A 12,682-nucleotide genomic window follows, 5' to 3' on the forward strand; every position below is an offset into this window, starting at 1 on the left:
TTTAGTAAAGGACAGGTTTCCCGTGAGCATCAACAAAGCACGCATATTAGGTTGCTGTATTCACTATTAGATCATGCACTGACCCTACCACATTGACTCTTAGAACTTTGTATTAAGCTAGAATAGCAGACCAAGTTCTCCGCATGTGTCATAATGGAAATAATGTTGTAAATCTGTTTACGGTTGTACATAACTTGGTGGCAGAACTCTTAAATGAGGCTCTGAGCTCAATCCTTAGGACCATAAGAAATTTTTTAAAAAGCGAAAGCTATTTGGAGCCGGGCGGTGGTGGCGCACACCTTTAATCCCAGTAATCCCAGCACTCGGGAGGCAGAGGCAGGTGGATCTCTGGGAGTTTGAGGCCAGCCTGGTCTACAAGAGCTAGTTCCAGGACAGGCTCCAAAGCTACAGAGAAACCCTGTCTCAAAAAAAAAAACAAAAAAGAAAAAGAAAGCTATTTGGAGAAAATTTTATTTCAATTCTGTATGTAAAAGAGTGGAACAGTTGAGCAGGAAATAGCCTTGAAGAAACTCTATATTACATCATAGCCCACCGTAATAGCTAATGTCATCTCTCTTCCAGGTAACCCAGGCCCGCACAGCCCCATGCTGGACCTTGATAACGACGTGCGCCCCTCAGTGTTGGGCCATCTCAGCCAGACTGCGTCACTGAAGAGGGGTAGCAGCTTTCAGTCTGGTCGTGATGACAGTAAGTTATCACCCTTTCTTCTGCATGATCTTCCTGGTCTGTACACTTCCGGAAGGCTCCATTTAATACCTAAGAAAATTGGCAGGTAGTAAAAAAGATGAGAGAATATGATACTCTTGAGTTCCCCTGTGCCGCACAGGCCCTGGAACTACATTACTTTCACTGCTTTGCACAGGCCTGGATGACTGAGCAACAGTGTTCCAAGGAGGGCCCGCTTGTTTGTCCCAGTCACCCAGTTAGCTTAGCCCCAAAATAACCACACAGAAGCTGTATTAATTAAATCACTGCTTGGCCCATTAGCTATAACTTCTTATTGGCTAACTCTTACATATTAGTTTAATCCATTTCTCTTCATCTGTGTATCACCACGAGTACCAGGCCTACCAGCAAAGTCTCAGCATGTCTAACTCCGGCAGGTCCTTGGTGTCCCTCTGACTCTGCCTTCTTCCTCCCAGAATTCAGTTCTCTTTTCTCCGCCTACCTACGATCTGCCCTGTGAGGCCAAAGCAGTTTCTTTATTCATTAACCAATACAAGCAACACACAGAGGGAACTCCCACATCACAACAGTATGCTAAGTTCTTGCAGCACTTCCAGTACTCTAGAGTCTGTCTGACATCACTGTCCAGCAGCTGTGCCAGCCTTTGCCACTGCTGTGAATGCGACAACATAATTCACCTAGAAAGCTGCTGTAAAAGATTTGGTCAATTAAGCTTTTGGAATCAGTTTGCTGTTTTTAAATAATGATTGTTAAGTCATTTTCCCATCATAAAATGGTTTCCATTACAATACTTATTATTGGATTTAAGAAGGGAGCTGAATTTACTCTCATTTTGCTCTTGTGGTTTCTCAAATAAAATTTTGTTTGCTTTAAGTCAGTGGGAAATCAGAGTTCCCTCTTTTTCTTTGGTACTACAGAACGATTCTCGTGATCGGCTGCCTTGAGACTTGTGTGTACAGTGTGTATGAATCTGGGTGATTGCATGTCTGCACTGCTTGCTGTATACATGTATGGTTAGAGTACACAGGGACATGTGGACCATTGAAAGCTCTCTGCCAGTTTCAGTGACCATGGGGTCTTGGATTGTGTCCATGTTGCTTTCACTTACTTCCCAGCAAAGAATCCATGAGATAAGGATACAGGCTAGTGTCCCGCAATAGGAATGCAGAACCGAGGTCAGAGAGCTACCTGGTGGAATCACAGTGCTTTGAAACACTGTTCTTGGAGGAAATGCCATACAGCTGCTGTGCTCAGGCAAATCTTTCAGTGCTTCAATTTAAAGAATTGAATTTGGGAGCTGCAGAGATTCCTCAGTAGTTAGGAGCCCTTGCTGCTTTTTGCAGATGGCACAGATGTGGTTCCCAGCATCCACATGGTGACTCACAACCATCTGTACCACCAGTCCCAGGGGCTCCAATGTTCTTGTCTCACCCATGGGCATCAAACAGCACGGTGCACATACATACATGTGCAGCTAAAACACACACTCACATGAATCTTATAAAGAATGGATTTAAATTAATGTTTTCAAAGATTTTCTTATTTTGAACCCATGATACTTCTGGCTCTGGCCTGTGCATTGCAGGCAACATGCTGTCTACTATTTCTAAAATAGTTTGGTGTTATCATTTACTTTAGGGAAAAAAGCCATGTTGTCAAATGAAATCTTCTTGGTATATATACTTGCCTATTCTAGAAACTTTGAAAACACAGTTTTTCAGCAGTTTACAGCTGTATGATAAGTTCACAGATAATCTTTAGGTCTTCACATCCCCACCTCCACCCCCACACAGGTCCAGACTTGCCCAAGAATGGAAAAGCTATGGCCTGGGCCCACTCCTCCTAGCTCTAACCAATTAGAAATGTACTAATATGATTGCCACTTGGGTAAGTCAATTCTAAATAGAATGGTCACACTGCTTTTCAAATTCCTGTAGCTCTGCTTAAAAGCTTATGCGTCTGTCTTGGGGTTGTTGTCTCCATTTTGTACAGGTGTGTACGACCCCACATGCCTGTGGTATAATAAAAATGCTCTTGCTGATTATATCGTGACTGGTGGTCTTTTGGGGACTTTTCATGGACCCCAATCTATACCCTTAGATATAAAGAACTACACCTTTTACCACTGAGAATGAGTTTCAGTCTTTTCCCCACAGTATGGAAATACTGATGTGCCCAAGTATGCAGGCCCTGAAGTGGCCAAAGGAAGCCTCAAGGGTGGTTAAGCAGGTGCAGGCCCTTGCTCTCATTCATGACAATAACAGTTTTAAGGGGCAGTTAGTACTTGAGTCTCACAAAGCCCTTGGGGAGTTTGTTATGTTTTGTCTCAGGTTTGGCAGCTTGTTTGCTGGTGAGAATATCACAAAGCTGCTGCTTTCCTGTTTCTCCTGCAAGGGGACAGCCCCCCTCCACGGGCAATGCAGTCCCTTCTCAACATTCCCCGTAGCTGCACTCTTTGACCCAGCGGTTCTTGTTTATTTATTTATCTTGTTTATTCTTTTTGCACATGTGCTAAATCAGGAGGATTTCTTTTAGTGAAAGTATCAGTTTTAACTAAAACACGGAAGGCAGTCTCACTGTTAGAAGGAAGCTTGTTAATTTGAGTAATTGTAGATGAAACAGTCTGTCTCTCAGAGAGAGGGAAGTGCTCTCTGTATGAATGTGGACTTACAGGAACAGTGATGAGGAGAGAGAGCCAAATGTTTCAGAAGTCAAGCAATTACAGGACATTTGAGAATGATGAGAACATATTTATATTTGCTTGTGTGTGTGTGTGTATAGCATTTAGCAAAGAGTGACATGAAATCAGTAATAGTGGCTCTTTATCACCAGGCTAGTGGGGAAGGGGAGAGTTGGCCTTCCACATCTTCGTTGAAAGCTTATTTTCTGGAGGTCTATTAGCAAGTCAGGATGGTAATAAGCATTTTAAAATAAATCAGCAGAGCCCCTCCGTCACTGGAATGCAAACACCAACACTTTTTGTCTGGTGTTTCTTTATTTTTGTCTGCCTTCACTGTTTTCAGCCTAGGATGGAATAACCTGTATTATGCATGCTGCACAAATTTCTGATACTGAGCCACAAGGCAACCCTTGGGATAGCTTGTAAAGAAGCCTGGGTTTGGTTATAGAGTGAATGAATACCCTACCCTGAGGCCAAGTAAGGGTTAGGACTGGACCCCAGGGTGTTCCTGGTGGCTACTGTGTAAGGACTGAGGAGGTAGAGAGGAACCCATAGAGGGCATGATGATCTCATAGCTAAAGGTAGGACAACCCGAAAACTGCTAGTATTCGTGAATTTCTCCATTTGTTTTCTTCTATTAAATGAGGTTTTGGTATACTTTTCACCTTATACTTCTGTCCCTGTGGGTCAGAATAGGGTGTCAGATCCCCAGGAACTGGAATTACAAACACTATGTGAGTGTTGGGAATTGAACCCCAGTCCTCTGCAAGAACAAGTGCTCTCAACCTCTAAGCCATCTCTAGCCCCCATGTTTGACGTTTTAAAGAACAACTAACAACTCTGAGGACAAGGATGAAGCACTGTCCTCTGAGGTCTTGGCATCTGCTGTCCCTCTGTCCCCCTGCCTGGTGCTGCCAGTAGGAGGCCTAAGGAAATGCCGTACCAGGAAGAAGGGAAGGAGGCGGGGTCACTGTTTCAGCACGTTTTTCTTCTTGATTCAACTATGTATTTATAATGTTTTATTCTTTTATCCTTTAGCATGGAGGTACAAAACTCCCCACAGAGTGGCATTTGTTGAAAAATTAACGAAGCTTGTGTTAAGTCAGCTGCCTAACTTCTGGAAACTCTGGATTTCATATGTTAATGGAAGTCTTTTCAGTGAGGTTTGTATGCACTTCTGCCTACAGGTGGAACTGGGTCACTGAATTTCTGGTCTTAAAACTTAAGGTTTTGAGGTTCTCTTTTCAAGACTTAAAAGTCTTCACACCTTTATCCACTTACTTTAAAATTTGTAAACTTTATTATAAAAGAAACTCGCAAGTAAATAAAACCACCACCCACCAAGCTAAGCATTTTCACCCTTTTAGATCAATTAAATGCGTTCTAAACCCCTGGGACTTTGAGCTCGTTATGCGATTGTCTGGAACTAAACAGACTAGCAAGGCTCTCCTGCTCTGCAAGTGGTTCTAAGGGTTAAATGAGATACACATCTAAAAAGAGAACTAGACTTTGTTTTCAAGATTCACAGTCAAGTGGAAGGTCAGTCAGACCAAATTGTGTGGATGCTATTATGTGCGACCAAAGGATAGTCCAGGAGGACTGCTGGAGCTCGGCCTGTGGGGAAAGAACTTAGTACTGACACAAGTCGCCTGGTCCCTGGCTCGGTTTATTTGTTTTATAAGCCTCTGCATTTTTAGGGGCAACATTTAGTGAGTATCTTTTTAACATAATGTTTTCAATTTATTCTTTGAGAATTTCGCATATGTAAACAATTATTTTGATCATATCCACACCTATTCTCTGGCTAACTCACTCAGCTGCTCACAACAGCCCCTTCCCAATGTCATCAAGCAGCCCTGATCCTGTGTCTCCTCCCACCCCCCACAGAGCCCAGTTAGTCTTATCTATACACATGGGAATTGGACATTCACTAGTGTCGGTTTTAGCCTTACGGGGTACACATCCTCAAAGAAAAAGGTGTCTCTCCCTCAGCGACCAACATCTGCCAGTAGCTCTTGGGGTAGGGTTGGAGCCTCATGAGCTGTGCCCTCTCCTGCTTGAGTTTTATGGACTTGATTTTGTGTCGGTTTTGGAGTAACCGCAGCTGTTGTGAGTTCAGGGTCAGTAGGCATGGCATGTCGAGAGGACGTGCTCACAGCACTCCTCCGTCTTCTGCCCCTTAATTCATTCTGCATCATCTTCTGCAGGTTTCCCTTTAGGACTGAGCACTACATCATTTGTTCTTGGCTCTTTGACCAATTTTGAGTCTCTGCCCACTAGAGAAAGAAGCTTTTCTGATCAAGGTTGAAAGTAGCACAATTACTGGCCTATTTCCTGAGCGATTGAATTTGTATCAGAAAGACTTTACCTATGCCTTTATTTAGAAGTGTGCTCCCTCTTTTTCCTCCAGCAGTTTCAGAGTGCCAGGTTTCCTGTTGAGGTCCGTGAGCCTTTTGATGTTGAGTTTTGTACAAGGATCTGGTTTCATCTGCATATAGACATTGAATTTTTGCAGTGCTGTTTGTTAAGATGCTGTCCTTTCTCCAGTGTGTGTATTTGTTACCTTTGTCAAAAATCAAGTGGCTATGGGTATGAGGTTTATATCTGGGCCGTCTGTTATTTTCCATCGACCTTCATATCTGTTTTTATGCCAGTGTTATGCTGTTTGCATGACTATGGCTCTACAGTATAGTTTGAAATCAAGTATAGTTTTACCTTCAGCAGTTACTATCTTTGCTCAGAATTGCTTTGGCTCTCTGGGATCTTTTTTACTTCCATGTGAATTTTAAATTTTTCTTTTTCTATTGAAGAATGTCACTGGAATTTTCACAACTTTTAACAGGAAAGGATGCTGAATTTTGTTAAGCCTTTTCTGTGTCTATCAAGATGACCATGTGATAATTTCTGTCCTTGAGATCTCAACCGTTAATACAATTTATAACATTAGTTGATATGTATATTTAATGATGCCCACACCTCTGGAGTAAAACCAACCTGTCCATGATAATTAAATGTCATGGAGATCCTGTGGGTATTGTTCCACAGGCCCTGAACCTTCACCAGCTCCAGCAGGTTCTAGATGGGGTAGATGTTAGGGTGGGCCAACCCAAGGCCTGGCTGTGGGCCTGTGTGGTAGCTGAGCTGGTCATTCCAGGCCATTGGGGTCACCTGCCTCAGGCAAGGGGGTGGGACCAGCTCTCCTATACCTATGCTCTCAGTGCTGGTTCTTTCTTACCTGTGGTGAGGAATGGAGCCATCTCTCCTGACAGGGGTCAGCTCTCCCATGAGGGTCAGGGCCAGCTAGCTCTCTTGCTGCAGTGTCTAGAGAGAGGCAGGGCCAGCAAAGGGCGGGGCCGACTCAGGATGATCCTCTAATTTCATCACACGTGATTCCTATGGATCCCTGAGGTGACATGGGCCACAGACATCAGCATAGACCCCAGCTACTGCTGGACAGTGGACTCAGACATGGCCCTCAGCAGCAACTTCGGCCCAGATGGCATCCTGGCTCTGGGTGGAAGCACTGGCTACTCAGACTAGGATGGTTCTGGCAGTGGCATGGCCTCCCAGACACCACCAACGCCTCGTTGTTGTTTGTTTGTTTGGTAATACAATAGATAGCTCTGGAATTCATGTATTAGCTAAAAACAATACTAACTTGGGATATCAGCCAAGTGATACCTGCTTGTTTCTGAGGTTCATTTGCTTGGGAATATGTACCTCCACCCTTTATCTGCAGGTGCTGTCTGTCTTTAGAGGGGAGGTACATTCCTTGGAGGCAGCAAATAGACAGTCTTTGCTTTTTGGTTCAGTGTACTGGCTTGTGCTTTTGGAATGGGGGAACTGAGACCATCAGTATTCTGATTCCTACCGTCCTGTTGATCTCATAGTGTTTTCTTTCCTCCTTATTCTCTTGCTTAACTATATTTCTAGTGCAGGCCATCCTTTCTGTGGCTCGTCGGTGGAATTGTTTTCTCTTTAGTCTGAAGTATCCCTCCAGATATCATCCGTAGAGCTTAGTGTCATAAATGTCTTCGTTCTGTTTTTATCATGAAAAGTTTTTATTTTTCCTCCAGTTATGATAGGTCACTTTATTATATATGTATGTATATATGTCTGTGTAGACCGTTGTTGTTGGAGCCATTGTGGCTTTTAAGGTTTCAGACTGATAGTCTACTTATATTCTAATGGGCTGCTTTCTCGTGTGACTTGGTGTTCTCTCTTGTTGCTCTCAATATTTTTTTATTGTCTAAATATTTAGTGTTTTTATTATGATCCGACACAAGGAGGTTCCTTCCTGTTCTTGTCTGTCTGGTACCCTAAATACCCCTACGTATTGAGTGGCATCTCTTTTCCTAACTCTGGGTGTTTTCTATTATGTTTTTTTTTGAAAATGCTTCCTATGCCTTTTGGACAAGGTTTTTTTCTCCTATGCCAGGTGTCTTTAGGTTTGGGCTTTTCAGATTGTCAAGTATCTTCAGATGTACTATCTTATTAGTTATCTTTGTCTGTGTTAAATTGTTCAAGCTTCTCTACTTTGCCCTAAACTCCAGATAGTCTGTCCTCTCCTTCCTTGATTCATTGAAGTTCATTGAGTTCCTGAGACTCCATAGAATTTTTTTGAACTTAATGTTTTTGTTTCAACATTTTAGTGTTCTCTTAATTGAATTCCTTCTTCATGTCGTGTATCACCTTCCTTATTTATTCAGCTATTTGCTTATGTCTTTGAACATAGCTGAAAATTATTCTGAGTTCTCTATCTGGAATTTTGTTTAACTCACTCTCACTAGATGGCATTGCTGTAGGGTTAATAATTTTTGGAAGCACTGTGCTGTCTTACTCAGTTTCTTTTGTTACTGCATTGTAATTATACATCTGGTGTTGTTTTGTATATTTTTTCTCAGCTGTTGAAGTATTTGCAGTGTTTAGGTGGGACTCGGGTATGGTAGAATTGAATGTGTAGTTTATAAAATAATTCCTCGGTCTAGGAGTTTATGGTTATCTGTTGTAAACACTGTATTATGCCTTGAGTAAATTATTAGCTGGAAGAACAGCCACATCTGCTTGCTATTACCACTGTGCAAAAGACATATTAGCCAATTAATAACAGTGGTCCCTTTGACTTCAGTAGCTCCTGGAGGATACACAGCCAAGCATGGTATGGAGTAGATGCGGATTTTAGTTAATAAGATTAGAAGTGGGAGAAAAGTAGGGTTGATAAAGATAAGAGTCAAGGATTAGATCAACTTCAAAAAAATGAAGTGGGTAAAGTAGCTGAGGAGAGGGGAGGGAGTTGGGATGCTGTTGGGTCCATGTATCATAGAAAGTATTAAATATGTGGAAGCTTACAATCAAGAAGGAAAAGGATGAGGGGGAAGTGTGAGAGAAAGAAGAAAAGGTGTAGGACTGAGAGTGAGTATGTGGGATGTGCTGGAGAGTGGCTGAATGCCATAGGAAACTGGGTGGAGAAGATAAACAGCAGCCCGAAGAGCCTACGGAGCAATATACAAGCAAAACTGTCTTAAGTTACAGAGTCAAGAGTATGATAGGAAGTAAGCAATAGAGGCAGCACTTATGGAAAGGTTTGCTGGCACAGCTACTCTGAATTAAAAGGGGGAAGTTCTCAGACCTCGGGCTCTTGCAGGTTTCTTGGGGTGCCTTTGGTCTCTGCAGACTCTGCAGTCCTAGGATTCTGGTGTGTTGGGAAGGGCAGGTCATAAGTCCTTTTCTGTAGTTCCCTTTGGACCTCTACTCCACCTTGGCCTCTTCTGGTCTGCAGGTCTGGTGTATGTGACGAGCAGCACCTCCCTTGCAGTTTCTCACATTTACTGAGGATCTTAGTCACAGTATGCATCTGTCCCCATTTGGGAGGGTGTGAAGCTTACTGCTGGTGAAGAGTGGCATTATCATCTCTTCAAGTACAGATCTTGAGGAGAAACGGCGCATAGATACTCTCTGGAAAACTGTGTTCCTAAGTTTTGGAGAATGCAGCCCGGTGGTTGACTCTTGTCTAAAAAGCAGTAGGCCCAAAGTCTGATCTCTAGTGTTATGTCCCCCATCAGAATTATTCCAATATTTGAAATGACATTGGCCTGGCACATATGTGTAAACAAGATTTAGTAGTGGTGGGAAGTAAGCAGACCGATGAACTTCTACAGTAACACAAAAGAATGTCAGGGTAAATTAATTCATGAGAAAAACAAGTCCCCTAGAAAATAGATTTTATTCCAGCCAAGTGTTTTATTCCAGTAATTCAGATCATTTCTTTTTGTTTTTTCAAGATAAGAGTTTCTCTGTGTAGTCCTGGCTGTCCTGGAATTCAATCTTTAGACCAGGCTAGCCTTGAGTGAAGATATTTGCCTGCCTTTGCTTCCTGAGTGCTGCGGTTAAAGGCATGTACCACCGCCTCCCAGCTGTATCATTTCTTGTAGGTGGCACGCCGCACATTCAGAGTAGTTGGTTTCTGTCTTTCAGGAATCATAAAGTTGACAAATGGTTTTGATCTTTTGCTATATCAGTTAAAAGAGAACACACTTCCATATAGGTCCTACCTAGAGTAAATATGTAAACATTTGGTTGTCGATGAAGCCTGTGACCTCCTTCGGATTTCATGACAACATACTGTTTAAATGAAAAGAAATGTATCTTACTTCGTCTGCTGAATTGGCTGGCCTGTGATGTTTCTATTTACGTCCATAACTCAGCACATTTTTAGAGCATTTCTTCTCTATTGAGAAGCTTGGAAGCCACCGCAGGAAAGTAGCAAGAAGCAGAAGAGCTGGAGAGTGAAACCAGAAACATGGTTGAGTGGACACTGGGAGGAGGCTTGGCACTAAAGTTATCTAAAGATAATTGATACCGGAGAACTTTAAACACACTTCATGTCAGTGTCCTATTTCTCTTATTGTAGAACTACCTGGGTTATTAAGAGGCCATTCGTCAGAAGTTTCTAGCAGTTTAAACAATAGTCACTTCTTCACCTATTTGGGCCCATGTGAATCAGAACAGTGAAATCTGCCGTTGGGCTCACCACAAACTGGTTTTGGTCTGTGTGTGCAGGAAAGAATTGAGGCTTTAGTTAACGAAATGGGTACCAACACTGTCTCACTGTGGGTGTGCTTCAATGTAGTCTATTTTAAAGCACCAAATAATTGCTAAACATTAGGAGTCAACATTTTTCAAGTCCTAGAACTTTAAGCAAATATACACTTTATTAAAAGCTGAAAAGTTAGATTTGCTTTTATAAAGGGCAGACATTATGAACCTTTCTTCTATACCGGGATTGCTCAGTTCTATAATATCAAAACTATCAGAAACTGTCGCCACCACACAAAACTCTCAGCCCTCTGCTCTCCATTTCGTTGTCAGTTCGGTCTCTAAGAAAGACCTGAGTTCACCAGGCTTTTCAGGAGCCATAGTGTAGTATAGTGTACAGTGTGTGGGGTGTAGTGTGGTGTAGCATGTGCAGTATAGTGTAGTGTAGTATAGTGTGGTGTAATATAGTGTGGTGAGTATAGTGTGTGCAGTATAGTGTAGTGTGGTATAGTGTGGTGTAATATAGTGTGTGCAGTATAGTGTAGTGTGGTGTAGTTTTGTGTAGTGTGTGTAGTGTGTACAGTATAGTGTAGTGTGGTATAGTGTGGTGTAATATAGTGTGTGCAGTATAGTGTAGTGTGGTGTAGTTTTGTGTAGTGTGTGTAGTGTGTACAGTATAGTGTAGTGTGGTATAGTGTGGTGTAATATAGTGTGTGCAGTATAGTGTAGTGTGGTGTAGTTTTGTGTAGTGTGTGTAGTGTGTACAGTATAGTGTAGTGTGGTATAGTGTGGTGTAATATAGTGTGTGCAGTATAGTGTAGTGTGGTGTAGTTTTGTGTAGTGTGTGTAGTGTGTACAGTATAGTGTAGTGTGGTATAGTGTGGTGTAATATAGTGTGTGCAGTATAGTGTAGTGTGGTGTGGTTTTGTGTAGTGTGGTGTAGCATAGCGAGGTGTAGTAAGTACAGTAAGTATAGTATGATATATCCTGGTGGCTGGCTAGTCTGTCACGAGACTTGATACCTCGGGGATTTTGGGAAGCATTTAGATCAGCACAGATTGGAGGTAGGAATGCTTTTGAAAGCATGTTCAGAACAGGATCTTAATCACAGTATGCCAGGTACTGGTACACACACTTATATACAGACTATATACACACATGCGCATACATGTAGCATGCATGCATAAGTCCATTCTAAAATGCTAAAGATACTATGTAAATAAAACAATGACTTCCCCTCTTGAATAAGCCGATTAAAAGCTAATTTCTAAAAACTCATCTTAATTCTGTGAGTATCTATCAAAAGGACAAAGCCAGACTTGTAATGAAGATGGTCAGTAGTAGGATGCAAAGGAAAACGACTCAAAGCCATAATCTCTCAACTGAACCTTAGCATATAAGTAGACAAAGAAGCTCACACAGCACATGTATCACCAAGGGGAGGCTCCAAGGAGAGCCCTGGCATGCACAGGTCCTAGCAGCTTCCATGTCAGTGGGCCAGCTGCCTTTTGGAGGGAATCATGGGAAGAAGCCATAGGACTGTGTGTGCAGGAGGAGTAGGGATGGGAGAGGTGTTGTCAGTGGAAGTAGAGAGAAAGTAGTGGTGCAGTTTGCATTCAGAGGCAGTATGCAGGTCTTGTTGGTGGATCCTGGGGAGAACTGAAGGCAAGCATGCAGATACAGCAATGAAGCAGGTTTCTCACTAAGCAGATGCCATTCACAAAGTATCTTGGAGGAAACATTACAGGTTTTCTTATTGTGGTACATGCAAGGTTCCTGTGAATTATTCAAGAGTTAGTAGGTAATTGAGATTGATGAGTCTCAGAGGGTTTAGTCTGCAGGTACCCATACGGGAGATAGTATCTGAAGCTATAGGCAAAATGAGTGAGAGAAGATAGAAGAGAAAAATGTGTTCCAACTGAGATCTGACAAATAGCAGCATCGGGAAGGCTGCTGTGTATCAGTGAGCTGGACAGAGCAGAAATGAGGTCAGTAGAGCCCTGTGGTTTGGCAGTGTAGAAGAGAAGCATTTGTGTGCTACCTTCCTGGCTGCAGCAGCATCTCACCTGTGCACATGGTCTGCCCCTTGCAACACTCAGGCTGACCCAGAGCTTGCTTATTATGGAACACTTAATCTTGGCACGTTCCTGCTTGTTATGTTCTGGGTATTTCGCATTTGTATTGGAAATAAAGATATAATCATCTTGTTTAGCAAAACATTCGGAGTGGCATAAGGCCGTGCTCTCAGGAGTTAGCTTT

General features: G+C 42.5%; 1 protein-coding gene across 3 annotated transcripts in view; it reads left to right on the forward strand.

The window, feature by feature from the left end:
- The window catches only part of Exoc2 (exocyst complex component 2), a 165,575-nt gene that overhangs the window by 83,310 nt on the left and 69,583 nt on the right, over positions 1-12,682 (forward strand). For all 3 annotated transcript variants that reach the window (XM_075969965.1, XM_075969967.1, XM_075969966.1), the window contains exons 12-13: positions 583-708; positions 4,427-4,551. In XM_075969965.1, the coding sequence (XP_075826080.1) occupies positions 583-708; positions 4,427-4,551 (251 nt within the window). The remainder of the gene's footprint in view (positions 1-582; positions 709-4,426; positions 4,552-12,682) is intronic.

Source organism: Microtus pennsylvanicus, chromosome 4, assembly GCF_037038515.1.
Source record: "Microtus pennsylvanicus isolate mMicPen1 chromosome 4, mMicPen1.hap1, whole genome shotgun sequence".
Classification (NCBI taxonomy): domain Eukaryota; kingdom Metazoa; phylum Chordata; class Mammalia; order Rodentia; family Cricetidae; genus Microtus; species Microtus pennsylvanicus.